Genomic DNA, 27755 nt, shown 5'->3' on the forward strand with positions numbered 1-27755 from the left:
CTTTATTCCTTTTTCTCTCTAATCTGTATGTTTATTTATTTTATAATTGTTATTATTATTTTCTAATATCTGTTTACTTGTATTACTTACTGCTTTGGCAAAAGTGTATATAATTACATTAATTCCAATAAAGGAAGACTGAGTAGAGAGAGAGAGAGAGATGGCTAGATAGTTAAAGAGTGACAGTCTGTGTGAATACTGTATGTCAGTAGAGGTGGATCAGTACAGGTGGATGTTGAGGTGTTATCTTCTGTACCTCGTGTCTCTCTCCTTTGTTCTCCGTCAGCAGTATGATGGCATCAGCCAGGGTGGTTGCCGTGGCGTCCACCTGCTCCACCATCACCTGCCTGCTGCTGTAGATGCCCAGGATGAAACCAGGAAAGTCCTGACTCTGGCCCCGCCCACTGGTGGGACTGGGTACTGCAGAAAACACATTATACACACCTTTATCATCACTGTTTCACTAAATTACTTTGTACTGATGATTAAATAATTACAGTTCTCTGACTAAAATATACCCGTTGTCACAGATATAGTGGCTAAATGAAAATAGCAAATGCTAGCCAGCTGGGCTAATTAAAAACGTAAAATGAAACCAGAGCTAATACCACTTTTAAGCACAATATTACGCACTATAAATCAGTGTTAGCTTAGCGGTAGCAGAGTTGCCCAGGCAGTAGTGTGCGTATACATACAGCTCTGAAGAGAGAAAAAAATGAAGAGATCACTTCAGATTCTGAATCAGTTTCTCTGATTTTGCTATTTATAGGTTTATGTTTGAGTAAAATGAACATTGTTGTTTTATTCTATAAACTACAGACAACATTTCTCCCAAATTACAAATAAAAATATTCTCATTTAGAGCATTTATTTACAGAAAATGAGAAATGACTGAAATAACAAAAAAGATGCAGAGCTTTCAGACCTCAAATAATGCAAAGAAAACAAGTTCATATTCATAAAGTTTTAAGAGTTCAGAAATAATCAATATTTGGTGGAATAATCCTGGTTGGTTTTTAATCACAGTTTTAATTTCATGCATCTTGGCATCATATTCTCCTCCACCAGTCTTACACACTGCTTTTGGATAACTTTATGCTGCTTTACTCCTGGTGTAAAAATTCAAGCAGTTCAGTTTGGTGGTTTGATGGTTTGTGATCATCCATCTTCCTCTTGATTATATTCCAGAGGTTTTTAATTTGGGAAAATCAAAGAAACTCATCATTTTTAAGTGCTCTCTTATTTTTTCTCCAGAGCTGTACATAGTATATTTCTGCTCAGTAACTCCGGGTCCGGTTCTGGTTCTGACCTGGAGTCGGGGTTCCCGTGACGTTCATCTGCCAGTGGTTGAAGGCGCAGCAGACCACAGCGTACTCTCCTGGCTCCAGCATCACGTCACAGCCCACAAACTTCTTCACCGCCCGCTTACTGTGAGCCAGCAGCCGACCCAGAACCAGCTTATTCCCACTGCCGAACGAAGCCCTGAACACCATTATACACAGATCCAACAGGTGACTGTCCGCCGTGTCCGAACGCCTGCAGAGAGAGAGAGACAGACAGAGAGAGAGAGAGAGAGCGAGCGAGAGAGACAGACAGACAGAAAGAGAGAGAGATTTGGTTAAACACCCTTTGGAAAAATGATCTGAACTCAATCACTTCATACAACCATAACCAACTTCTTATATCTTTCAAATTAGTGCTTCATGATATTGGAAAAAAATTACATTGCAATATATATATCGCGATATTAAACAATGCAGGGTCCATGACGTCACCAACGTCTCATCAATCAAGAGCCCCAGAATTTTGTCCCAGAAATTATGCGATAATCAATATTGTTGGCATTTAAGTAATAAAGTAATAAAATAAAAACATACTATTGTAACAAATTAATTAACCCTTTTAAAGACAATAAACTTTCCATTCCTGTTCACGCACCTAATTTTGGAACCTTAAAAGTTCCAGCTTGAACCAAAGTAGGTTATAGTAGGCTCTTCAGTGTGTTCTATATATAAATACACTCCACCTCACACCATGACATTCAGCCCCGGTCTGTCCCAGCTGGCCCGCGTTGGACCATCATAAAGACCAGACCCTGCCTCAGCCTTCACTCAAGAGATACGCTCAATAAGACTCTTACTTAAGCATCTAGAGTCACACTAGACCGTTATTATGTTTCTTTAAGGGTGTTGATAGAGGTCATTTTTCTTAATAAAGTTGCAGCTATGCTCACAGTAACAATATATGTAAGGTCATTTTGTAAGTGTAAACACAATGGATGATATCACGATTATTAAAATGATTGAGATTGAGATGTCCATTTCTTGAACGATAAGTTCAAGTCAAGTCAAGTCCAGTAGTTTTATTGTCAGTACTGCATATGTACAGGACATACAGAGAATTGAAATTACGTTACTCTCCTTCCCAATTTTACAGCAGGTACAGATAATAGATATAATAAAGGAGAATGGGAGACACTATGTGTACAATACAGCAGGGACACAATAGACATATTCTTCTTTGTAGGCCTGTTTTTGGAAAACAGTAGAATGAAGTATAGTATAGATAGTTCACGCTGACGCTGATGCACCCTGAGCCTGCAGGACGGGTTGAATTTATTTGGAACTTGATTGGAGCTTATTATCAACCATCCGGACTATCCTGCGCTGCAACCTTTTATGAAGTTTTCTCCTCCGTCCACATCCAGGGAGATCAGCTACAGTGCTGTGGTTTATAATCTTTTTGATTATGTTGCGCACCGTGGATAAAGAACATCAAGATCTCTGAAAGTGGACTTTGAGATTAACCCTGAGATGTTTTATATTTGTCCACAGTTTTGGTTCTAAAGTTCTCTCTTTCACTGCAAAAACTGACTCAACTTCTCTCCTTTTTCTCTGGTTTCAGGTGTGATTTGTCCACACCTGTTACTCACCTGCTACAGGTGAGTTTAAACGAGCATCACATGCTTAAAACAAAGTTATTTAACCATGAATTTCAAAAGGTGGACATCATTTTGTCCGGCCCAGTTTTGAGTTTTATTTTTTTGAAGTGTGTGTGTGTGTGTGTGTGTACCTGCTGCCCTCCTGGAACAGGGCGAACTCCAGGGCGGTTCTCTCCAGTACGGTGAGGGCGGTGACGGTCAGCGGGCCGCTGGCTCTGCTGGGGAAGCTGCCCTGAACTCGAACCTCCTGCCAGTCCGAGTGAATCTTACAGATATCCACTGAATCAAAGTACCTGCACACACACAGCATTATTTATACACACTGTAATATCATAGGGCTGCAACTAACGATCATTTTGGTAGTCGACTGATCTGATGATTATTTTTCAGATTAGCTGATTAGTTGATTAGTCAAACTATCTGAACATGGGAATTAATTAAATACAGTTGAAAAATCCAGATCGTTGCAGTTTAGTGGAGAAATGTGTAATCTGTTTTGTTTTGGGTGATTCTGGTGTTGAGTGTAAACTGTGTGTGTAAAATGGGTGAGCATAATGCTGGGTGGTATACTGGTTATTTCGCAGTTCATCACCACGGGGTGAATTTAAACCGCTATGTGTTTCTCTCACACCGCCACACCACTAGAGGGCGCTGTGGAGCGCCGTGCAGAACAACCCCATCAGGTAAGAGAGTAAAACGCTGGTGCAGCTCCGTCCTGCAGAGAAATCTGAACAGCTCCTGCTGCTGTTTCTACTGCAGGAGTGTTTTTATCCCAGTAAAATACAGCAGAAACTACAGCCCTTCAAATATATTAATACTGTAGCTTAAAAAATATACACAATAAAACTAAAATTAATAATAAAAATACTGTGATATACCGTGAACTCAGAGTGCATATCTTATGCCTGTCGAAATGGTCTGACTAGACATACACAGATCACTCTGACACATCCCCTAACTAATTAATCACACACACACACACACACACACACACACACTCTACACACACACACAGTACAGATGCATTTCTTTGTGTCAGTTGGCAGGTGTGAATAAATCATGGGTTGGAAGGAGTGGCTGTCTATGTGTCTGTGAGTACTCAGTGTGTACTGTGTACTGTGTGTGTGTGTGTGTGTGTACTGTGTGTGTGTACTGTGTGTGTGTGTGTGTGTGTACTGTGTGTGTGTACTGTGTGTGTGTACTGTGTGTGTGTACTGTGTGTGTGTATGTGTGTACTGTGTGTGTGTACTGTGTGTGTGTGTGTACTGTGTGTGTATACTGTGTGTGAGATAAGGACTTTATATCACCCAAATGAATTTTGATCCGGAAGGCAGTCTAACACACACACACACACACACACACACACACACACACACACACACACACACAACCTGACACCTATCCCTCATCTCTCTCACACACACACACACACACACACACCGCTCTGTCAGCACCAGGTAATTCAGAGACAATCCCAGACCCGACCCAGAAGAACCACTGATCACTATTACTCAGTGACTGATTGGTAAACATTAATTACTGATTGGTAGGTATTGATTATTGAGTGATTGGTAGATATTGATTATTGACTAACTTGATGAAGTCTCCGTATTCCATCCAGAAGACGCCCTCGCTGCTCCCGTGAGCCATCAGCTCATGTCGAAGATGCTGCGGCCAATCAGCCCACTCGTCCGACCACGACCCGTTCCACGAGAACCGGCCCCACGGGTTCCGCAGACGCAGCAGCCTGGAACAGAACAGAACCTTCTAGAACCCGGGAAACACTGGAGAACACAACCTTTTTTCTAAACCTTCTAGAACAAAGAAAAGTACATTTCATCAGACTGAGAACACTTCTGAAGTACAGCTAAATCTTTCTTCTAGAAAAATGAGAACCAGGCCTTTATAGAACTCTGGAGAACACAATCCTCTGGAGTCTTAAAAAAACTGGCAATGTTTAACAAATATTATAAAAACACTGAAAAACACAAATCTTCTACAAACAGGGGAAACATACTTCAGCAGACACTAACTTTTGGACCCCAGAGGAACACAAGAACAACAAATTCTTCTTATTTAACTTCTTTTAGACATGTGTATAACTTTCTAATACTCCTTAAAACACAGTGCTGTAGAACCCTGCAGAACACCAATCACAGGTCTCCTCTCTGAGAGTGAGCTCTGTAAACACGACTGTAATTAATTATTAATACAAGATTACAATCAGCACAGGAGCCACGCCCTAAACACACACTGCTAAACACCATCACAACACACACCACTGTGCGTGTGTGTTTGTGTGTGTATGTGTTTATGTGTGTGTATATGTGTATGTTATGTGTGTGTGTGTGTGTGTATATGTGTATGTTGTGTGTGTGTGTCTATATGTGTTTGTTGTGTGTGTGTTTATGTTTGTGTGTGTGTTATATGTGTATGTTGTGTGTGTGTGTGTGTCTATATGTGTATGTTGTGTGTGTGTATGTGTTTGTGTGTGTGTATGTGTTTGTTGTGTGTGTGTGTGTGTTTGTGTGTGTCTATATGTGTATGTTGTGTGTGTGTGTTATATGTGTATGTTGTGTGTGTGTATGTGTGTGTGTGTGTGTGTGTGTGTGTGTTTATGTTTGTGTGTGTGTGTGTTATATGTGTATGTGTGTGTGTTTATATGTGTATGTGTGTGTGTTTATGTTTGTGTGTGTGTGTGTTTATGTTTGTGTGTGTGTGTGTGTGTGTGTGTTTATGTTTGTGTGTGTGTGTATCAGTCCTACCTGTATCCCTGTACGTCCCGGACGTCCAGTATAGAGTAGGCGTGGCGTGGGCGGAGCCCCAGAGACTCGTAAACAACATCATCCACCTTCATATTCCCTCCCCCACAAGACGCCCCCATCAGGAACCTGCAGGAACAACCAATCAGAAATCAGAACATTAACACCTATTCCTTCTTTCTACAGCTGGTATTCATTAATTAATCAGCTGCACTGATCAAATATAGTTAATTAATAATCACAGACTGTAGTTCAATAAAGTTCAATCTGAATCCACTGATTAGGCTGAAACAGCATGCGTGTCCTGGGGGCGGAGTCCTGAGGAAGGACTGCTGTGGGCTGATCGGTATGTGGGCGGAGCATCCTGTGGGCGGAGCATTATGTAGGTGGACCGTTATTTGGGTGGAGCGTTATGTGGGCGGAGCATCTTGTGGGCGGAGCATTATGTGAGTGGAGCATAGCGTCGGCGGAGTTTCATGTAGGTGGAGTGGTTTGTGGGCGGGGTGTCCTGTGGGAGGTGTCCTGTATCCTGTACTGATAAAGGTCTAGCGGATGATGAAGACTGTAAACTGTGCAGCAACAGATTCAGGTCTTCTGTCTCTGACTTTATCTATAGGGTGTGTGTGCGTGTATATATGTGTGTGTGTGTTTAGTGTGTGTTATATATGTGTATATATGTGTGTGTGTGTGTGTTTAGTGTGTGTTATATATGTGTATATATGTGTGCGTGTGTTTAGTGTGTGTTATATATGTGTATATATGTGTGTGTGTGTTCAGTGTGTGTGCGTGTATATATGTGTGTGTGTGTTTAGTGTGTGTTATATATGTGTATATATGTGTGTGTGTGTTTAGTGTGTGTTATATATGTGTATATATGTGTGTGTTTAGTGTGTGTTATATATGTGTATATATGTGTGCCTGTGTTTAGTGTGTGTTATATATGTGTATATATGTGTGTGTGTGTTTAGTGTGTGTTATATATGTGTATATATGTGTGTGTGTGTGTTTAGTGTGTGTTATATATGTGTATATATGTGTGCGTGTGTTTAGTGTGTGTTATATATGTGTATATATGTGTGCGTGTGTTTAGTGTGTGTTATATATGTGTATATATGTGTGCGTGTGTTTAGTGTGTGTTATATATGTGTATATATGTGTGTGTTTAATATGTGTATATATGTGTGTGTTTAGTGTGTGTTATATATGTGTATATGTGTATATATGTGTGTGTGTGTTTAGTGTGTGTTATATATGTGTATATATGTGTGTGTGTGTGTTTAGTGTGTGCTATATATGTGTATATATGTGTGCGTGTGTTTAGTGTGTGTTATATATGTGTATATATGTGTGCGTGTGTTTAGTGTGTGTTATATATGTGTATATATGTGTGCGTGTGTTTAGTGTGTGTTATATATGTGTATATATGTGTGTGTTTAATATGTGTATATATGTGTGTGTTTAGTGTGTGTTATATATGTGTATATGTGTATATATGTGTGTGTGTGTTTAGTGTGTGTTATATATGTGTATATATGTGTGTGTGTGTTTAGTGTGTGTTATATATGTGTATATATGTGTGTGTGTGTGTGTTTAGTGTGTGTTATATATGTGTATATATGTGTGCGTGTGTTTAGTGTGTGTTATATATGTGTATATATGTGTGTGTGTGTTTAGTGTGTGTTATATATGTGTATATATGTGTGCGTGTGTTTAGTGTGTGTTATATATGTGTATATATGTGTGTGTGTGTTTAGTGTGTGTTATATATGTGTGTGTGTGTGTGTGTGTGTTATATATGTGTATATATGTGTGTGTGTGTGTGTTTAGTGTGTGTTATATATGTGTATATATGTGTGTGTGTGTTTAGTGTGTGTTATATATGTGTGTGTGTGTGTGTGTGTGTATGTGTCGTACCCTGCCTCTTTGGAGCTGAGCATCTTGGCCCAGATGAGGTCCGTGTCGATGGGCTCCTCTCGGGGGTTGGTGGAGCTGACCTGCAGCATCAGACTCTCACAGGGGGCGCCGGTGAGCGTCGCCAACCCCTCTATAGCCCGACCCGCCTGCAGAGCGAAGTACGACCCGTGCAGCTTCGCCAGAGCCTTCTCTATCAGAGCCACCCACAACTGCCTCCTCTGAGCCTGAGATACACACAATACACACACACACACACACACGAACATACACACACACATTATTGTGATAAACGATATTGTTTGCATTTTAAGACCATTAAATTGCATCAATATAATAATAACATAATATCATAACAAAGGTATTACACCCATTTAAAGACAATAAACTTTCCATTCCTGTTTACACAACTAATTGGAACCCATAAAGTTCCCAGCTTGAACCAAAGTAGGTTATATACTAAATATATATATACACATTGTGTAGTGCGGAGGCAGGGGAACCGTGGGGGTCGGCCCCATACCATGAAGTGCAGCCCCGGTCTGTCCCAGCTGGACCGCGTTGGACTGGTATAAAGACCCTGCCTTAGTCTTCACTCTAGAGATACGCTGACGGTGAGAGGAAGGCTGAGGCAACACGAAACTAAGAGACACTAAAGTTAAGCGACTAGAGCAGCACTGGGCCGTTACTCTGTTTCTTTAAGTTGGTTTTTCTTTTTGAAGGAGGGCATTTTTCCTAATAAAGGTACGTTTCAAGTTCATTCACTCCCTGTGTCTGTGTCTCTCTGTGCTTTCACACTACTGGGTCATGGTGGCCACACCCACAGTTACAATATATTTAAGTGCATTTTGTAAGCGCAAACACAATGGACAATATCACGATTATTAAAATTATTGAGGTTGTGTCCATTTATTGAATGATAAATCGATAATGCAATTATTGTAATAAGCCTATTATTGTTATTATTATTATTATTATTATTATTATTAATGTCGCACATTGTGAAGTTTGGGGACACTGCTCTACTGCCCAAAAATAGTTTTTCATCAAATTAGTATTAGTATTAAAATATAAAATTAGTATTAATTTAGCATTATTAGTACTATCAGTACTTGTTTTGTTACTATTAACATTTATTATTATTATTATTATTATTATTATTATTATTATTATTATTATATATTTTCATTGATTAGGACCATCCATAAACAACCCTGCTGAGCTGCAGTCACACAGCTAAATAATCCAAATGATTCTAACATTACCTCATATAAAATTACCTCTTTTATTATCACTGCATTAATAATCTCATATTTATCAGTTAAAGAATGTGATTATTGATTACGTAACGCAGTCAAGAGTTCAAGTGAACTGAGAGAAAGAGTCAGAAATCTGCAGATAAAATGATTTCATAATTCTATTTTATAATCTTTTAATCCGAGTTAATCTGGGCAGCAGTGGATTTCAGTTCAACAGCTCAGTGTGACGAGGAGAGAACAGAACACACACATACGCTTCTCTGAGTAACTAACATTAATACACTACACTACACACTACACTACAGAACACTACACTACACATACGCTCCTCTGAGTAACTAACATTAATACACTACACTACACACTACACTACACACACATACGCTCCTCTGAATAACTAACATTAATACACTACACTACACTACACTACACTACACACACATACGCTCCTCTGAGTAACTAACATTAATACACTACACTACACTACACTACACTACACACACATACGCTCCTCTGAATAACTAACATTAATACACTACACTACACTACACTACAGAACACTACACTACACTACACTACACTACACTACACTACACTACACTACACACTACACTACACTACACACACATACGCTCCTCTGAGTAACTAACATTAATACACTACACTACACTACACTACACACACATACGCTCCTCTGAGTAACTAACATTAATACACTACACTACACTACACTACAGAACACTACACACACATACGCTCCTCTGAGTAACTAACATTAATACACTACACTACACACTACACTACACTACACTACACACACATACGCTCCTCTGAGTAACTAACATTAATACACTACACTACACTACACTACACTACACACTACACTACAGAACACACACATACGCTCCTCTGAGTAACTAACATTAATACACTACACTACACTACACTACACACTACACTACACTACACACTACACTACAGAACACACACATACGCTCCTCTGAGTAACTAACATTAATACACTACACTACACACTACACTACACTACACACACATACGCTCCTCTGAGTAACTAACATTAATACACTACACTACACTACACACTACACTACAGAACACACACATACGCTCCTCTGAGTAACTAACATTAATACACTACACTACACACTACACTACAGAACACACACATACGCTTCTCTGAGTAACTAACATTAATACACTACACTACACACTACACTACAGAACACACACATACGCTCCTCTGAGTAACTAACATTAATACACTACACTACACACTACACTACAGAACACACACATACGCTCCTCTGAGTAACTAACATTAATACACTACACTACACTACAGAACACTACACACACATACGCTCCTCTGAGTAACTAACATTAATACACTACACTACACACTACACTACAGAACACACACATACGCTCCTCTGAGTAACTAACATTAATACACTACACTACACTACACTACACACACATACGCTTCTCTGAGTAACTAACATTAATACACTACACTACACACTACACTACAGAACACACACATACGCTCCTCTGAGTAACTAACATTAATACACTACACTACACTACACACACATACGCTCCTCTGAGTAACTAACATTAATACACTACACTACACACTACACTACAGAACACACACATACGCTCCTCTGAGTAACTAACATTAATACACTACACTACACACTACACTACAGAACACTACACTACACTACAGAACACTACACTACACACACATACGCTCCTCTGAGTAACTAACATTAATACACTACACTACACACTACACTACAGAACACTACACTACACTACAGAACACTACACTACACACACATACGCTCCTCTGAGTAACTAACATTAATACACTACACTACACACTACACTACAGAACACTACACTACACTACAGAACACTACACTACACACACATACGCTCCTCTGAGTAACTAACATTAATACACTACACTACACACTACACTACACTACACACTACACTACACACTACACTACAGAACACACACATACGCTCCTCTGAGTAACTAACATTAATACACTACACTACACACTACACTACAGAACACACACATACGCTCCTCTGAGTAACTAACATTAATACACTACACTACACACTACACTACAGAACACACACATACGCTCCTCTGAGTAACTAACATTAATACACTACACTACACACTACACTACACTACACACACATACGCTTCTCTGAGTAACTAACATTAATACACTACACTACACACTACACTACACTACACACACATACGCTTCTCTGAGTAACTAACATTAATACACTACACTACACTACACTACAGAACACTACACATACGCTCCTCTGAGTAACTAACATTAATACACTACACTACACACTACACTACAGAACACACACATACGCTCCTCTGAGTAACTAACATTAATACACTACACTACACACTACACTACAGAACACACACATACGCTCCTCTGAGTAACTAACATTAATACACTACACTACACACTACACTACACTACACACACATACGCTTCTCTGAGTAACTAACATTAATACACTACACTACACACTACACTACACTACACACACATACGCTCCTCTGAGTAACTAACATTAATACACTACACTACACACTACACTACACTACACTACACACACATACGCTTCTCTGAGTAACTAACATTAATACACTACACTACACACTACACTACACTACACACACATACGCTTCTCTGAGTAACTAACATTAATACACTACACTACACACTACACTACACTACACACACATACGCTCCTCTGAGTAACTAACATTAATACACTACACTACACACTACACTACACTACACACACATACGCTTCTCTGAGTAACTAACATTAATACACTACACTACACTACACTACACACACATACGCTTCTCTGAGTACCTAACATTAATACACTACACTACACTACACTACACATACGCTCCTCAGAATAACTAACATTAATACACTACACTACACAATTCTACAGAACACACACATACGCTTCTCTCAATAACTAACAATAATACACTACACTACACTACACTACACATACGCTTCTCTGAATAACTAACAATAATGCACTACACTACACTACACTACACTACACAATACAATTCTACAGAACACACACATACGCTCCTCTGAATAACTAACAATAATGCACTACACTACACTACACTACACATACGCTTCTCTGAATAACTAACATTACTACACTACACTACACTACACTACACTACACACACATACGCTCCTCTGAATAACTAACATTACTACACTACACTACACTACACATACGCTCCTCTGAATAACTAACATTACTACACTACACTACACTACACTACACTACAGAACACACATACGCTCCTCTGAATAACTAACATTAATACACTACACTACACACTACACTACACTACACTACACTACACACACATACGCTTCTCTGAGTAACTAACATTAATACACTACACTACACTACAGAACACACACATACGCTCCTCTGAGTAACTAACATTAATACACTACACTACACTACACTACACATACGCTTCTCTGAATAACTAACATTACTACACTACACTACACTACACTACAGAACACTACACTACACTACACTACAGAACACTACACTACACTACACTACACATACGCTTCTCTGAATAACTAACATTACTACACTACACTACACTACACTACACTACAGAACACTACACTACACTACACTACAGAACACTACACTACACTACACTACACATACACTTCTCTGAATAACTAACATTACTACACTACAGAACACTACACTACACTACACTACACATACACTTCTCTACAGAACACTACACTACACTACACTACAGAACACTACACTACACTACACTACACATACACTTCTCTACAGAACACTACACTACACTACACTACAGAACACTACACTACACTACACTACACATACACTTCTCTGAATAACTAACATTACTACACTACAGAACACTACACTACACTACACTACACATACACTTCTCTACAGAACACTACACTACACTACACTACACTACACTACACTACACATACACTTCTCTGAATAACTAACATTACTACACTACACTACACTACACTACAGAACACTACACTACACTACACTACAGAACACTACACTACACTACACTACAGAACACTACACTACACTACACATACACTTCTCTACAGAACACTACACTACACTACACATACACTTCTCTGAATAACTAACATTACTACACTACACTACACTACAGAACACTACACTACACTACACTACACTACAGAACACTACACTACACTACACATACACTTCTCTGAATAACTAACATTACTACACTACAGAACACTACACTACACTACACTACACTACAGAACACTACACTACAGAACACTACACTACACTACACTACACATACACTTCTCTGAATAACTAACATTACTACACTACAGAACACTACACTACACTACACTACACATACACTTCTCTACAGAACACTACACTACACTACACTACACTACACTACACATACACTTCTCTGAATAACTAACATTACTACACTACACTACACTACACTACAGAACACTACACTACACTACACTACAGAACACTACACTACACTACACTACAGAACACTACACTACACTACACTACACATACACTTCTCTACAGAACACTACACTACACTACACTACACATACACTTCTCTGAATAACTAACATTACTACACTACACTACACTACAGAACACTACACTACACTACACTACACTACAGAACACTACACTACACTACACTACACATACACTTCTCTGAATAACTAACATTACTACACTACAGAACACTACACTACACTACACTACACTACAGAACACTACACTACACTACACTACACATACACTTCTCTGAATAACTAACATTACTACACTACAGAACACTACACTACACTACACTACACTACACTACACATACACTTCTCTACAGAACACTACACTACACTACACTACAGAACACTACACTACACTACACTACAGAACACTACACTACACTACACTACACTACACTACACTACAGAACACTACACTACACTACACTACAGAACACTACACTACACTACACAACACAACACAACACAACACTACAGAAATGGCCAAACATGGATTAAGAACAAGACTGCATCGTGAAATAAAAATAATAATACTAATGAAAAATACTAAAAAAAAAAAAAAAAACAGTCTGTATCTGAATAGCGTGTTATTACAGCGAGACTGCAGTGAATTATCTGTGAAAAGCCCAGCTGAACTACAGGTCCAATAGACTCTATAGATGCTACAGGTCTTATAGCTCCTTAAAGGTCCTATAGATCCTTAAAGGTCCTATAGCTCCTTACATTCCCATAGATCCTTACAGGTCCTATAGCTCCTTACAGGTCTTATAGTTCCTTACATGTCCCATAGATCCTTACAGGTCCTATAGCTCCTTACAGGTCTTATAGTTCCTTACATGTCCCATAGATCCTTACAGGTCCTATAGCTCCTTACAGGTCTTATAGTTCCTTACATGTCCCATAGATCCTTACAGGTCCTATAGATCCTTAAAGGTCCTATAGATTCTTACAGGTCCTATAGATTCTTACAGGTCCTATAGATTCTTACAGGTCCTATAGATTCTTACAGGTCCTATAGATTCTTACAGGTCCTATAGATTCTTACAGGTCCTATAGATTCTTACAGGTCCTATAGATTCTTACAGGTCTTATAGATTCTTAAAGGTCCTATAAATCTTACAGATCCTATAGATATTTCAGGTCTAACAAATCCTACAGGTCCCATAGATCCTACAGGTCATATCGATTCTACAGGTTCTTACAGAACCTATAGATCTTACAGGTCCTATAGATTCTACAGATCCTACAGATAATTCAGGTCCTATATACTAAAAGTCCTATAGCTTCTATAGATTCCTACAGGTCCTATAGATCCTAAAGGTCATATAGATTCTACAGGTCCTATAAATCTTACAGATCCTATAGATCGTACAGGTCCCTACAGGTCCTACACACCTGTGAGAAGAGCAGGTATCCGTATTCGTCGCAGGGCAGCATGTCGTCCACCAGCACGGTGGTCCAGGTCCCGTCCTTGCAGAGCCGCACCTGATACGCCCCCTCAGGACAGATAGACCTGGTGATCATCACCCGCTCTACCAGCTCCGGACGCTCTGCCAGAACCGCCAGAGCACTGAGGAACCTGCACACACACACACACACACACACACACAGACACACACACACAATAGTTTAGCTTTATCTAGTCTATTTACACACATAAGGCACATTTTAAGAGACACTAAGAAACTTTACTTAGTGCAGTTAGCGGGTAATGCTAATGTTGCTGCAGCAGTGCTAGCCAGGGTTAGCAGCAGGCTACATGCTGATAATAGTGGGAAAATAGTAGTTAGCGGCTAATGCTAATACTGCTCCAGCCTCGTATAACTCCTGTATAACTCTGTACTTCAGTGGAACAATTAAAGGATTTTGAATAAATTAAATAGTATGACAGATACTCAATAAAGTATAGCTTATTAAGTATAGCTCCTTTGGCTGAATGCAATCAAATCCTCCCTGCAATGTGATTTCAGATTTTATAGAAAGTTTTCTCTGGACAGTAGAAACAGTAACTCTAAAAAAAGCAGGATAAACTCTTTTTAATACCCTTAATTTCAGAGGAAACAGTGAATAAAGAGCAGCTGTCCCGATACATTTGTGTGATTTATAGTGTGTCTATCCCTCACCAGCAGTTTCCCAGAAGCCCCTGCAGGATATCGGATGGGCGGGGCGTTCGGAACACGGACCACTTCACACCACGGTCCTTAAAGTTATTGCAGTTGATCTCGTGGGGGCGGAGCCACTTCTTGATTCGCTGTTGGACGCTGTCGCTGTCGGGGAAGCCCACTGAGCGAGGACCAGGGGGGAAACTGTCGTCCACGAAGTTCACTGAGTTCTACACACACCCACACACACACACACATATATATTACACATATATTACACATATAACCCTATATAAATACATAGCCTCACCCATTCATTCATTATACAGCAGTTTAGTCCCACCCATTCATTTGTTTATTTATTCTACTGAAGTTTATCCCCACATAAAGGGGACATGGGAGAGAGAGAGAGAGAGAGAGAGAGAGAGAGATGAAAAAACAGTACGAATGAGAGCGAGCAAGAGAGAGAGAGTGTACGAGCGCCTAACCCTGCGTTCGCAATGGAAAGTGCCAGGAGACCATTCATTTCCTATTGCAGGGGCGCGATTTCCGCATTACGTTTACTGGTTCCACAAGTCTCTTAAAGGCTGTTCCGTGTATTCTGCGTGCGTTTGCGCGAACTGAACGTGACCTCTGTATTGAATACAGGTACCGTTACACCCCTAATATACACAGATACATATATGCACCACTCAGTCAGATCATCTATCCTGTTAACGTTTATTCAGCTGTAAATGGTTGTAATGTTATGGCTGATCTACATGGAAACAGTAGCACAGTGGGTACCGCAGCCTGATCCATATAAATGATGCATTTTAGATGTGTAGTATACGGTGTGTGTGTGTGTGTGTGTGTGTGTGTGTGTGGAGATGGCGTTATTTTTCGCTTTAGGGGGCTGAATAATTGCTGCTACTACTGTTTCTAAAAATACTCCAGAGTTCACCTTAACACGAGTGGAGGAGAGAGAGAGAGAGAAAGAGAGAGAGAGAGAGAGAGATGTGTAGAGAGAGGAATAGATACATAATGTACATTAACTAAAGTTGGGAGTTTTTAAATACAAGTAAATAAAACAAAATGCAATAATTTTCAAATCTTATAGACCCTAATTTTATTAACAATAAAAAGCAAAACACATTTCGAAGTTTCAGGAAGACGATGCTAAACCACACACTGCATCCATCACTACTATAGGATATATATATTTCTACTCACTGTTATTAAATAAGAGGAGATTCTGCTCAGCGGAAAACCTGACCCAACTTTACTGAGAGGAGCCGCAGCACAACTTCCCACTTTATATCACTGTATTCAGTTATTATTTATATTTATTTATATATTTCACAACGACAGACGCTTTTGGGAAATTTTAGGCAAACAGAAAGAGGTAAAAACCTCTGGAATATAATCAAGAGGAAGATGGATGATCACAAACCATCAAACCACCAAACTGAACTGCTTGAATTTTTGCACCAGGAGTAAAGCAGCATAAAGTTATCCAAAAGCAGTGTGTAAGACTGGTGGAGGAGAACATGATGCCAAGATGCATGAAAAAAAAACTGATTAAAAACCAACCAGGATTATTCCACCAAATATTGATTATTTCTGAACTCTTAAAACTTTATGAATATGAACTTGTTTTCATTGCATTATTTGAGGTCTGAAAGCTCTGCATCTTTTTCTTTTTCTGCAAATAAAATAAATAAATGCTCTAAATGACAAACAAATGTTAATTTTACTCAAACATAAACCTATAAATAGCTAAATCAGAGAAACTGATTCAGGTGATGGACTTATTTTTTACAGAGCTGTGGATATACCGAAATAATATACAGACAGACACAGAAAAATATGCAGATTAATAGACCGATATACAGGAATAACAGACAGACAGACAGACGCTCACCTCTCTGCAGAAGCTGACGATGTTCTCCCACAGCTCCTTGGCCTCTCCCTCGTCGGTGCGCCGCCGCTGCTCCACGTGAACGCTCTCCCGCCGCCTCAGAGCTTTAGCGCTGCGCTTCAGACTGAGGTACTGCTGCGCCGTGTGACACGCCACGCAGTGCTTCACACGCCCCTCGTTCAGCAGCGTGCAGGCCGGACACGCCCACTGAGTGGCCCCGCCCTTCTCCGGCCCCGTCCCCGCAGCGCGAGCGTGCGAGTGTTTGACCGAGCAGGACGTGCAGGACTCGGAGAAGCCGTGCAGTTTGGAGGAGCCGCAGGCCGTGCAGTGTCCCGTTCCTGTCGGGTTCCTTAACGTACATTTAGAACACGCCCACGATGTGAAGTCCGGGCTGGACGGCGACGCCGGAGTAAAACGTACCGATTCACCTAAAACATCGATGACATCACCACTCGACCCCGGACGTGATCCCTTACACGCGTCACATCGCCCCGCCGCCAGCATGGAGGGTCCAGAGGGGGCGGAGCATCCCGGACACTTCCAGGACGGCGGAGACGTGACCGGCGCCACCGGATGGTTTGGCTCCTCCTCCTCCAGAACGCTGAGTCTTTTGATGGCATAAGTTTGCTCTGACTTGGGTTTGGCGGTCGGGCCGGCGGAGGAAGGTGACGTCGGGGAGGGGGCGGGGTTTGGCGGCCTTCCAGGGGGCGGGACTTCCCTTCTGCTGCGTGGAACAGGGTTGTTCTGAAGGGAAGAAAACGAAGGTGGTAAAAAGGGGGCAGGGTTCGTACTGGGGGGCGGAGAGGGCGAATCAGAGGGGGCTGGAGGTGGCGAATCCTCTGTGAGGTCGATGAGAAGGGGCGGGGCATTCGGCGCCCCTCCAGTTTGTGTGGGAAACCCCGATACAGGTGTTCGAACCTCTGGAACGACGAGTGCCTCGGGCGGGATTTTGGGCAGGGAAAGTTTTCGTGGGCCGCCACACGCCGAACAGGACATCGCTACAGGTGTGTTAACCAGCGTACAGCGAGGACACGCCCACCCTGAGGACAAGTCCCCACCCACCCTCACTCTGACCTCTCCGTTAGACTCCGCCTCCCGGGAATCCTCACTAGCCTGCTGTCCTCTGGGCTCCGAGACGGAGGTAGACTCTAAAGTGGAAGTGGGCGGAACCTGAGCTGGCGAAGCAGGGCCATTGGGGACTGGGGGAGAGGAGCCACAGACTGAACATAGTCCTGCCGCGTGGTGGTTGGTGAGGGTACAGCGTGGGCAGGTCCAGCGAGGCTCGGGGGCGCCGCTGAGTCGCAGGATGTGGTTGAGGTCCGGTTTGTGGCGCGGAGCCTCGCAGATGGAGCATCGAGGAGAACCACCCGGGTTCAGGAATGTGCAGCGCCCACACGACCAATCAGAGCTCACCACTGCTGCCATGGAGCCGGGGGAGTGAGAGTGACTGGAAGAGAAACAGAGAAAATATAAATAATTCCAGTATTAAACATTACTATAGTTGGTTGAACAGTAAATGCAGTAATCTGTTGTACCCGTACTGCTCTGTAATTAATCTACAGTTACAGTAGATACAGACTCACCAGCACTGTAATCTGTTGTACCCGTACTGCTCTGGCACTGTAATCTGTTGTACCCGTACTGCTTGGTAATTAATCTACAGTTACAGTAGATACAGAATCACCAGCACTGTAATCTGTTGTATCCGTACTGCTCTGTAATTAATCTACAGTTACAGTAGATACAGAATCACCAGCACTGTAATCATCAAATCAAAATCAAAACTTCAGCTAGTTCAAAATGCTGCAGCCAGGGTCCTTACTAAAACTAGAAAATTTGACCATATTAGTCCAGTACTATCAGCACTGCACTGGCTTCCAGTCAAATTCCGCATAGACTATAAAATTCTCCTGTTAACGTATAAAGCCCTACACGGACTCGCTCCTGAGTATTTACAAGACCTCATCTCCTGTTATGAACCACCGCGATTACTCAGATCTCAGGGTGCTGGTTTATTAGTAGTGCCTAAAATTCAGAGGAGCTCTGCAGGAGGAAGAGCTTTCTCTTATAAAGCGCCTCAACTCTGGAATAATCTCCCCGAATATGTTCGGGACTCAGACACAGTCTCAATCTTTAAGTCTAGACTGAAAACTTACTTGTTTAGTTTAGCTTTTGGTAATTAATGTTTTTTCCTTTAGATAAGGCTGCAGATTCAGGGGTTCATGGACAGAGGAAATTGTGGTAAACTGAGATGCTGGTGCTGTTGTTCTCCCACTGCACACGGTCACTCAGGTTTGTGGACGGTGGAGTGGGTGGATGCTGGTGTTTCAGGGTGCCTCCATGTCTATGTTACCTTCTGGCTCTCTGCCTTTAGTTAGGCTGTTTTATTCAGTTCTGCCGGAGTCATTAGCCACACACTGATAATGTTTTAATATTCTCAGTTTTGCATAAATCCAGTCAAAACTAATTCCATCTCTCTGCCTTCCTCCGAGTTACTGACTGCCCACCTGTCTGACCCGATACCGATGTTGGACCCTCAGGCTCTCGCGTCTCCTGTCCGGCCAGACTGATGGAAGTTTCTGAAGTCAGCTCTTCTCCACCACCACCACAGATCAGCTGCTCATCGACCATCTTACTCTCCACTACAGATTACATCCAAGCCATTAGTGGCGCTATTACACTCCTGAGTACATAAAACCTATATGGATGTATAAAAGACTTTTTAAATTTCTATTTAAAAGCCGTTTGACCAGTGGTAGGATGGTCCCCCCTTAAATGTGAGTCTTGGTCCTCCCAAGGTTTCTTCCTCCTCCTGCAGCTCTGAGGGAGTTTTTCCTTGCCTCCGCGCTCACTGGGGGTTCTGTATTCTGTATTTTCTATGTGTAATGTTTTGCCTGATTCTTTGTCCTGTAATCATGTTTCTGTAAAGCTGCTTTGTGCCAACACCTGTTGTAAAAAGCGCTATACAAATAAATTTGATTTGATTTGAGCACTGTAATCTGTTATACCCGTACTGCTCTGTAATTAATCTACAGTTACAGTAGATACAGAATCACCAGCACTGTAATCTGTTGTACCGGTACTGCTCTGTAATTAATCTACAGTTACAGTAGATACAGAATCACCATCACTGTAATCTGTTGTACCCGTACTGCTCTGTAATTAATCTACAGTTACAGTAGATACAGAATCACCAGCACCGTAATCTGTTGTACCCGTACTGCTCTGTAATTAATCTACAGTTACAGTAGATACAGAATCACCAGCACTGTAATCTGTTGTACCCATACTGCTCTGTAATTAATCTACAGTTACAGTAGATACAGAATCACCAGCACTGTAATCTGTTGTACCCGTACTGCTCTGGCACTGTAATCTGTTGTACCCGTACTGCTTGGTAATTAATCTACAGTTACAGTAGATACAGAATCACCAGCACTGTAATCTGTTGTACCCGTACTGCTCTGTAATTAATCTACAGTTACAGTAGATACAGAATCACCAGCACTGTAATCTGTTGTACCCGTACTGCTCTGTAATTAATCTACAGTTACAGTAGATACAGAATCACCAGCACCGTAATCTGTTGTACCCGTACTGCTCTGTAATTAATCTACAGTTACAGTAGATACAGAATCACCAGCACCGTAATCTGTTGTACCCGTACTGCTCTGTAATTAATCTACAGTTACAGTAGATACAGAATCACCAGCACTGTAATCTGTTATATGGTAGGTTGGTCACTCAATAGGTAGCTTGTTAGATTAGCCAGCATGCTAATCTATTTGAGCGAGTTGACGCCGGCCCGTGTGAATGCTGGGTAAGTGTGTGTGTTTGCGTTTGTTGACTACAGGACCCCTCCCTCTGCATGCTGGGACTTTTGGCTGAAAAACAATTAGCACTGTGTCACCACACACACACACACACACACACACACACACACACACACACACACACAGCGTGAGACGTTTTAGAGAATAAACCCAGCCATTAGCACTGACATCACGACTGGCCCTGTTCCAGTTCAGCACTCTGAGTGTGTGATGGTATTCTGGCTCTGGTAACTAGGAGGATTGTGTTACTCTACACAACAGACCCCATACATCATACCCTATACACCAACATACCATATACATATATAACATACCATATACATCATACCCTATACACCAACATACCCTATACATATATAACATACCCTATACACCAACATACCATATACATATATAACATACCCTATACAACATACCCTATACACCAACATACCCTATACATATATAACATACCCTATACACCAACATACCATATACATATATAACATACCCTATACAACATACCCCATACAACAACATACCCTATACAACATACCATGTACAACATACCCTATACAACATACCCTATACATCAACATACCCTTAACATATATAACATACCCTATACAACATGCCCTATACAACATATCCTATACAACATATCCTATACATCAACATACCCTGTACAACATACCGCATGCATCATATCCAATACAGCATACCCTATACAACATTCCCTATACTTATATAACATACCCCATACAATATGCCCTATACAACATACCCTATACAGTATAGCCCATACAATATGCCCTATACTTAAACATACCCTGTACAACATACCCCATGCATCATACCCTATACAACATACCCATAACATACCATGTACAACATACCCTATACATCATGCCCTATACAACATACCCCATACAACTTACCCCATATAGCATACCCTATACAACAACAGACCCTATACAACATGCCCTATACAACATACTTACACTTACCCTATACACTCTAGATACCTGCACATCTATATAGCATCGTATATTTATATATGTAGTCTTACTTAACATATGTTTGTGCAATACCATATATTAATATGTCTATAGTGTAGGTTATGGTCTGTATTGTGTATATTGTAATGTTATCTGTATATTCTATTTTATTTTATTATTCTTATTGTAAATATTATTATCTGCACATTGGTGGGAATCTGCACCCAAGTTTTTCACTTGTTGTTCACCTGTACTCTGTGACCTGACAATAAAAAAAAAAATCTTGAATCTACTGCTGCACTAGTGCACACACACACACACACACACACACACACATATATATATATATGTACACACAGCAAAATAAAGCGAGAGAAAGAGAGTGAAAAAGAGCGAGAAAGAGAGAGAGAGAGAGAGAGAGAGAGAGAGAGTTATTTTACACACAGATGGCTGCTGAATTGTGATTGGTGGAGAAAATGAAGCTTGTTGCTATGGGTACAAACACTGGCTGCTGTAGAGAGATAGGGACACTACCACACAGAGTGTGTATGTGTGTGTAAATATGTGTGTGTGTATATATATATATATATAATGTACACAGTAGTGCTGTCTGCAGGATGCTACACTGGGCTGTACAATATATTGTAGCGCTCCCATCTTCAATAAACTTTAATTTTATAATTATTATTATAACATTATTAATATCAAAACTTTAATATCAATAGTTCAGTGGATTCATTGTATTAGTAGATTACAGATAATGGTATTATTATATTTATATGGTCCTAAAATGTACTCATGTACTCCCCTGAATTGAGCCCCTCAACTGGAGTCCCGCCTGCTGCTTTAGAGTCCCGCCCCATTCCCCAGGGTCCCGCCCCCTGTCTCAGAGTCCTGCCCTATCCCAAGTGATGGGCGGGACAGCCCGAGCCTGACACACACTCTAATAATGTAGGTCATGGTTTCACTTGCTGTCCTTCACACATACACTCACACTCACACTCAACACACAATACACACACACATACACACACACACACACACACACACACTTGACACACAATCCACACACACACACACACACACACACACACACACACACACACTCACACTTACTGTGTTTTAAAACAGCAGGAGTGAAAGATCTACTGATCCATAAACCACAACCTCCACAAACCTGCACTCAGTCTGGCAGGGAGACAGAATTCAGCACAACACCTGCAAACGGAACATCCTACAAACCAATCAGCGTGAAGTATAGAGAGACTCCGCCCACGTGGCTGATGATGATAGGATGTAGTAAAGGTGTTTAGTCTCCCAGTCACTAAACTGCAGTGTGAAACTAAATACAGACTAAATACAGAAAAGAATACAATAGCACACATCACACACAGCGACTAAACAGTGTAAAAACAGTTACTGTGATCACACACAGTTATAACAGGTTATAACAGGGTATAACAGGTTAGAACAGGTTATAACAGGGTATAACAGGTTATAAAGCATTCCCGCAGCAGCACAGTACCTTCACAGCGTCTGTAGGGTTTCCTGGGTGTTTCTACTACACTCAAACTGAAACTGAAAGAGCAGGAGTTCCCTGGAACTCCCAGAACTCTGATACATCTCCCTGCACACTCACACACTCCTACAGACCTGCTCTGTGTGTATACACACTCACACTCTTACACACTCTTACACACACACACACACACTCACACACACTCCTACAGACCTGCTCTGTGTATACACACACACTCACACACACACACTCTTACACACTCACACACTCCTACAGACCTGCTCTGTGTGTATACACACACACTCACACACACACACTCTTACACACTCACACACTCCTACAGACCTGCTCTGTGTGTATACACACACACACTCACACACTCACACTCTTACACACTCACACTCTTACACACTCACACACTCCTACAGACCTGCTCTGTGTATACACACACACACACACTCACACACACACACTCACACACACTCACACACACTCACACACACACTCCTACAGACCTGCTCTGTGTGTATACACACACACACACATATATAATACAGCTATTTAATTATTATAAATTACATTAAAACATTTAACACTGCAGTGATCAGTCCCTCTACATTCAGCACACTGAACCCATCACAGCATTTATTCTAATAACTGAGGAGTTGTGGACTTGGAGATAAGTCTATAAGTTAAGGAGTGAGTCTAGGAGATTCAGGATGAGTCTGGAAGTTTGGGATGAGTCTGGAAGTTTGGAATGAGTCTGTGGATTTGGGTCGAGTCTGGGACATTGGGATGAGTTTGTGATGAGTCTGGGGAGGCATCAGGTGTGTTGGGATGAGTCTGAGAGCTTGGAGATGTGTCTAGGAGCTTATGGATGAGTCAGGAAGTTTAGGATGAGTCTGGGGATGCATGTGGGTGTTGGGGATGAGTCTGGGAGCTTGTGGATGGGTCTAAAGGTTGGAGCTGTGTTTATGAATTTGGGATGAGTCTTGAGTTTAAGGATGCGCCTGGTTGCTGGAGATAAGTTTGGGAGTTGGGGATGAGTCTGAGGATGCGGTTGGGTGTTGGGAATGAGTCTAAGGGTTTGGATTGAGTCTGTGGATGAATCTGGGAGTTTGGGATGAGTTTAGGAGCTTGGGGATGAGTCTGGGGATGCACCTGGGATTTAGGGATGAATCCTAGGATTTGGGATGAGTTTAGGAGCTTGAGGATGAGTTTGGGAGCTTGGGAATGATTTTAAAAGTTTGGGATATGTCTGAAGATGCGCCTGGGTGTTGGAGATAAGTCTGAAGGTTTGGGATGAGTTTGGGTGTCGATGATGAGACTGGGTGTTTTTAGAAACTGGATGAGTTTAGAAACTTGGGAATAAGTCTGAGAGTTTTGGGATGAGTCTGTGAGATTTGGATTAGTCTGGGTGTTGGGGATGGAATAACACTTATTTTCATAGCATATTAACTAATTAATTAATTAATGTAATAAATACACAACCTACCTGCTCTAAAAACACCCCAACACCTTACGATAAGGAGAGTAATGAGGAAGTGTTTACTAGTTTCAGGTAAACATGCAAATATCCTGGCCAGCTCAAACTGGTTAAACTGGTAAGTCAGATAAGTGGATAATCCTAAATATGTAGCATATGTTTCAAAAGAAACCTGCTGGTTTCTCTGATCCACCAACATGACCGACCTAAGCCAAGCCTTTAAAGTTGGCATTAATAAAACTCAAATACAATCACATGCTCTGCTGGTCTACCAGTTTAACATAATGTATTCAACCAGTCTCACCAGCTTTTACCAGTATAGGGTAGGTTTTCACCTGGATAACCAGCTTCATCCACCAAAGACCAGTTTAGACCGTCTGAAACCAGCAAACAGCCAAATCCAGATTTATTTAAAACAAATATTACATATATTAATATTATAATAGCAAAGTCCCAACCTAAACCAGCGGCTCGGGATTGAGCCCATCCAGGAATGCGGTACCGGCTTTTTGAAGTTCTGCCAATAGATTAAGACTATCTGGAGCTCAGATAAACTAATGTCTAAGGTCTAATACCAGATATGGTTATAGAGGGGTATAAACCTCCAGTATTGATCTGTGGAGCAGAGGAAAAACTGTGTTCTCTAAAATGATGGAGCTCCATACTATACTTGAAAGTTGGGAAGTAGAAACAGTTACTCCAATAAAAGCAGGAAAAACTCCCTCGATATCAGAAGAAACAGGGCATGAACAGCTGTGCTGATAGTGCAGAGTCAGCGGTTTGGCCAGTTAGACGCGTTTGTGCTGGAACTGGATGTGCAGCATGCCTTCATCAACACCTGCTGCACACCTGAAACAGCAGCTTACCTGCTAACCTACGTCTGGAAAAATATATACACTAGTTTAGGTGGTGTAGTTTCTCAGAAATCAATATTTAGTGAAATAATCCTGGATTTTGGCATGTTCTCCTCCACCAGTCTTACACACTGCTTTTGGATGAACTTATTCTGCTCCTGACACAAAAACTCTTGTCAGTTCTGCTTGGTTTGATGCCTTGTGATCATCCATCTTCCTCTTGATTTCCACACACACACACACACACACACACTCTTACACACTTACTCACACACACTCAGTATGACATGTGCAGACACTAGAGTAGTGGTGCAGTAGATGAATAAATAATGGCTCTCAGTCTGTCCATATAAACGATCAATACAGGCCACCATACCCCATGACTCAGCAACACACACTTCCTACACTCCACACACACACACACACACCAGGAAGTCCAGTCTTATCACACAGATAAGCCCTGCACTCAGCCGTGGCCTGTTTCATCCGATCTGATTTATTTGGTCAATGATTGATTTTAAACTCCTGATTATTTTAATCTTTTTCTGCAACTTTCTTTTGTTACTATTGTGAAAACTGGGTGATATTGATTCATAAAAACGCAAGATTGATCTTTAAAATTAGTTTTAATATCTGTGGTTTCAGATTGCGTTTATTACTATTAGTCAGTACTCTGGGTTTCAGTACCTGGATCAGTATTGGTTTCAGCCAGTGCTCTGCCTTTCACTAAGATTAGTACTGGTACCATGCAATACTCTGCATTTCAGTATTTGGAACAGTTTTGGTTTCAGGGGTTTAGTACTTGGATCAGTACTGGTATCAACCAGTGCTCTGCATTTCAGTGCTTGGATCGGCCAGTACTCTGGCTTTTAGTACTTGGATCAGTACTGGTATCAGGCAATATTCTGTGTATCAATTCTTGGATTTCAGGCAGTACTCTGGGTTTCAATACTTGGACCAGACAATACTCTGCATTTCAGTACTTGTATCAGTCTTAAAGTTTTATCAACATTGCTACCAGACAATACTCTGCATTTCTGTTCTTGGATTAGTACAGGTATTGGACAATACTCCACCTTTCAGTACTTGGATCAGTATTGGTATCGGCCAGTACTCTGCATTTCAGTATTTGAAAATGTACTGGTTTCAGTAATCGAATCAGTTTTGGTATCGGACGATACTCTGCATTTCAGTACTTGGATAAGTACTGGTATCGGGCAATACTTTGCATTCAGTACTGGTATCGTACAGTACTCTTCATTTCAGTACTTGGATCAGTACTAGTATTGGACAATACTTCGGTCTCTGAATACAGTTCTAAGTACGGTTTTACTACAGTTCTCAGCACAGTTCTAAATAAGTTACTCAGTACAGTACTCTACGGTTGTTAGTACTGTTCTCAGTAAGTTCCTCAGTACAGTACTCAGTACGGTATTCAGTACTGCACAACTTTGGTGTGTAA

At 41.1% G+C, this 27755-nt stretch overlaps 1 protein-coding gene across 3 annotated transcripts in view; it reads right to left on the bottom strand.

The window, feature by feature from the left end:
- The window catches only part of capn15 (calpain 15), a 41868-nt gene that overhangs the window by 5872 nt on the left and 8241 nt on the right, over nucleotides 1-27755 (bottom strand). For all 3 annotated transcript variants that reach the window (XM_049480754.1, XM_049480753.1, XM_049480752.1), the window contains 9 exons: nucleotides 17628-19071; nucleotides 15746-15954; nucleotides 15018-15201; nucleotides 7618-7841; nucleotides 5707-5832; nucleotides 4536-4688; nucleotides 3073-3234; nucleotides 1310-1536; nucleotides 257-420 (listed from right to left, as the gene is read on the bottom strand). In XM_049480754.1, the coding sequence (XP_049336711.1) occupies nucleotides 257-420; nucleotides 1310-1536; nucleotides 3073-3234; nucleotides 4536-4688; nucleotides 5707-5832; nucleotides 7618-7841; nucleotides 15018-15201; nucleotides 15746-15954; nucleotides 17628-19049 (2871 nt within the window). In that variant the 5' untranslated portion in view covers nucleotides 19050-19071. The remainder of the gene's footprint in view (nucleotides 1-256; nucleotides 421-1309; nucleotides 1537-3072; nucleotides 3235-4535; nucleotides 4689-5706; nucleotides 5833-7617; nucleotides 7842-15017; nucleotides 15202-15745; nucleotides 15955-17627; nucleotides 19072-27755) is intronic.

Source organism: Astyanax mexicanus, chromosome 6, assembly GCF_023375975.1.
Source record: "Astyanax mexicanus isolate ESR-SI-001 chromosome 6, AstMex3_surface, whole genome shotgun sequence".
Taxonomy (NCBI): Eukaryota; Metazoa; Chordata; class Actinopteri; order Characiformes; family Acestrorhamphidae; genus Astyanax; species Astyanax mexicanus.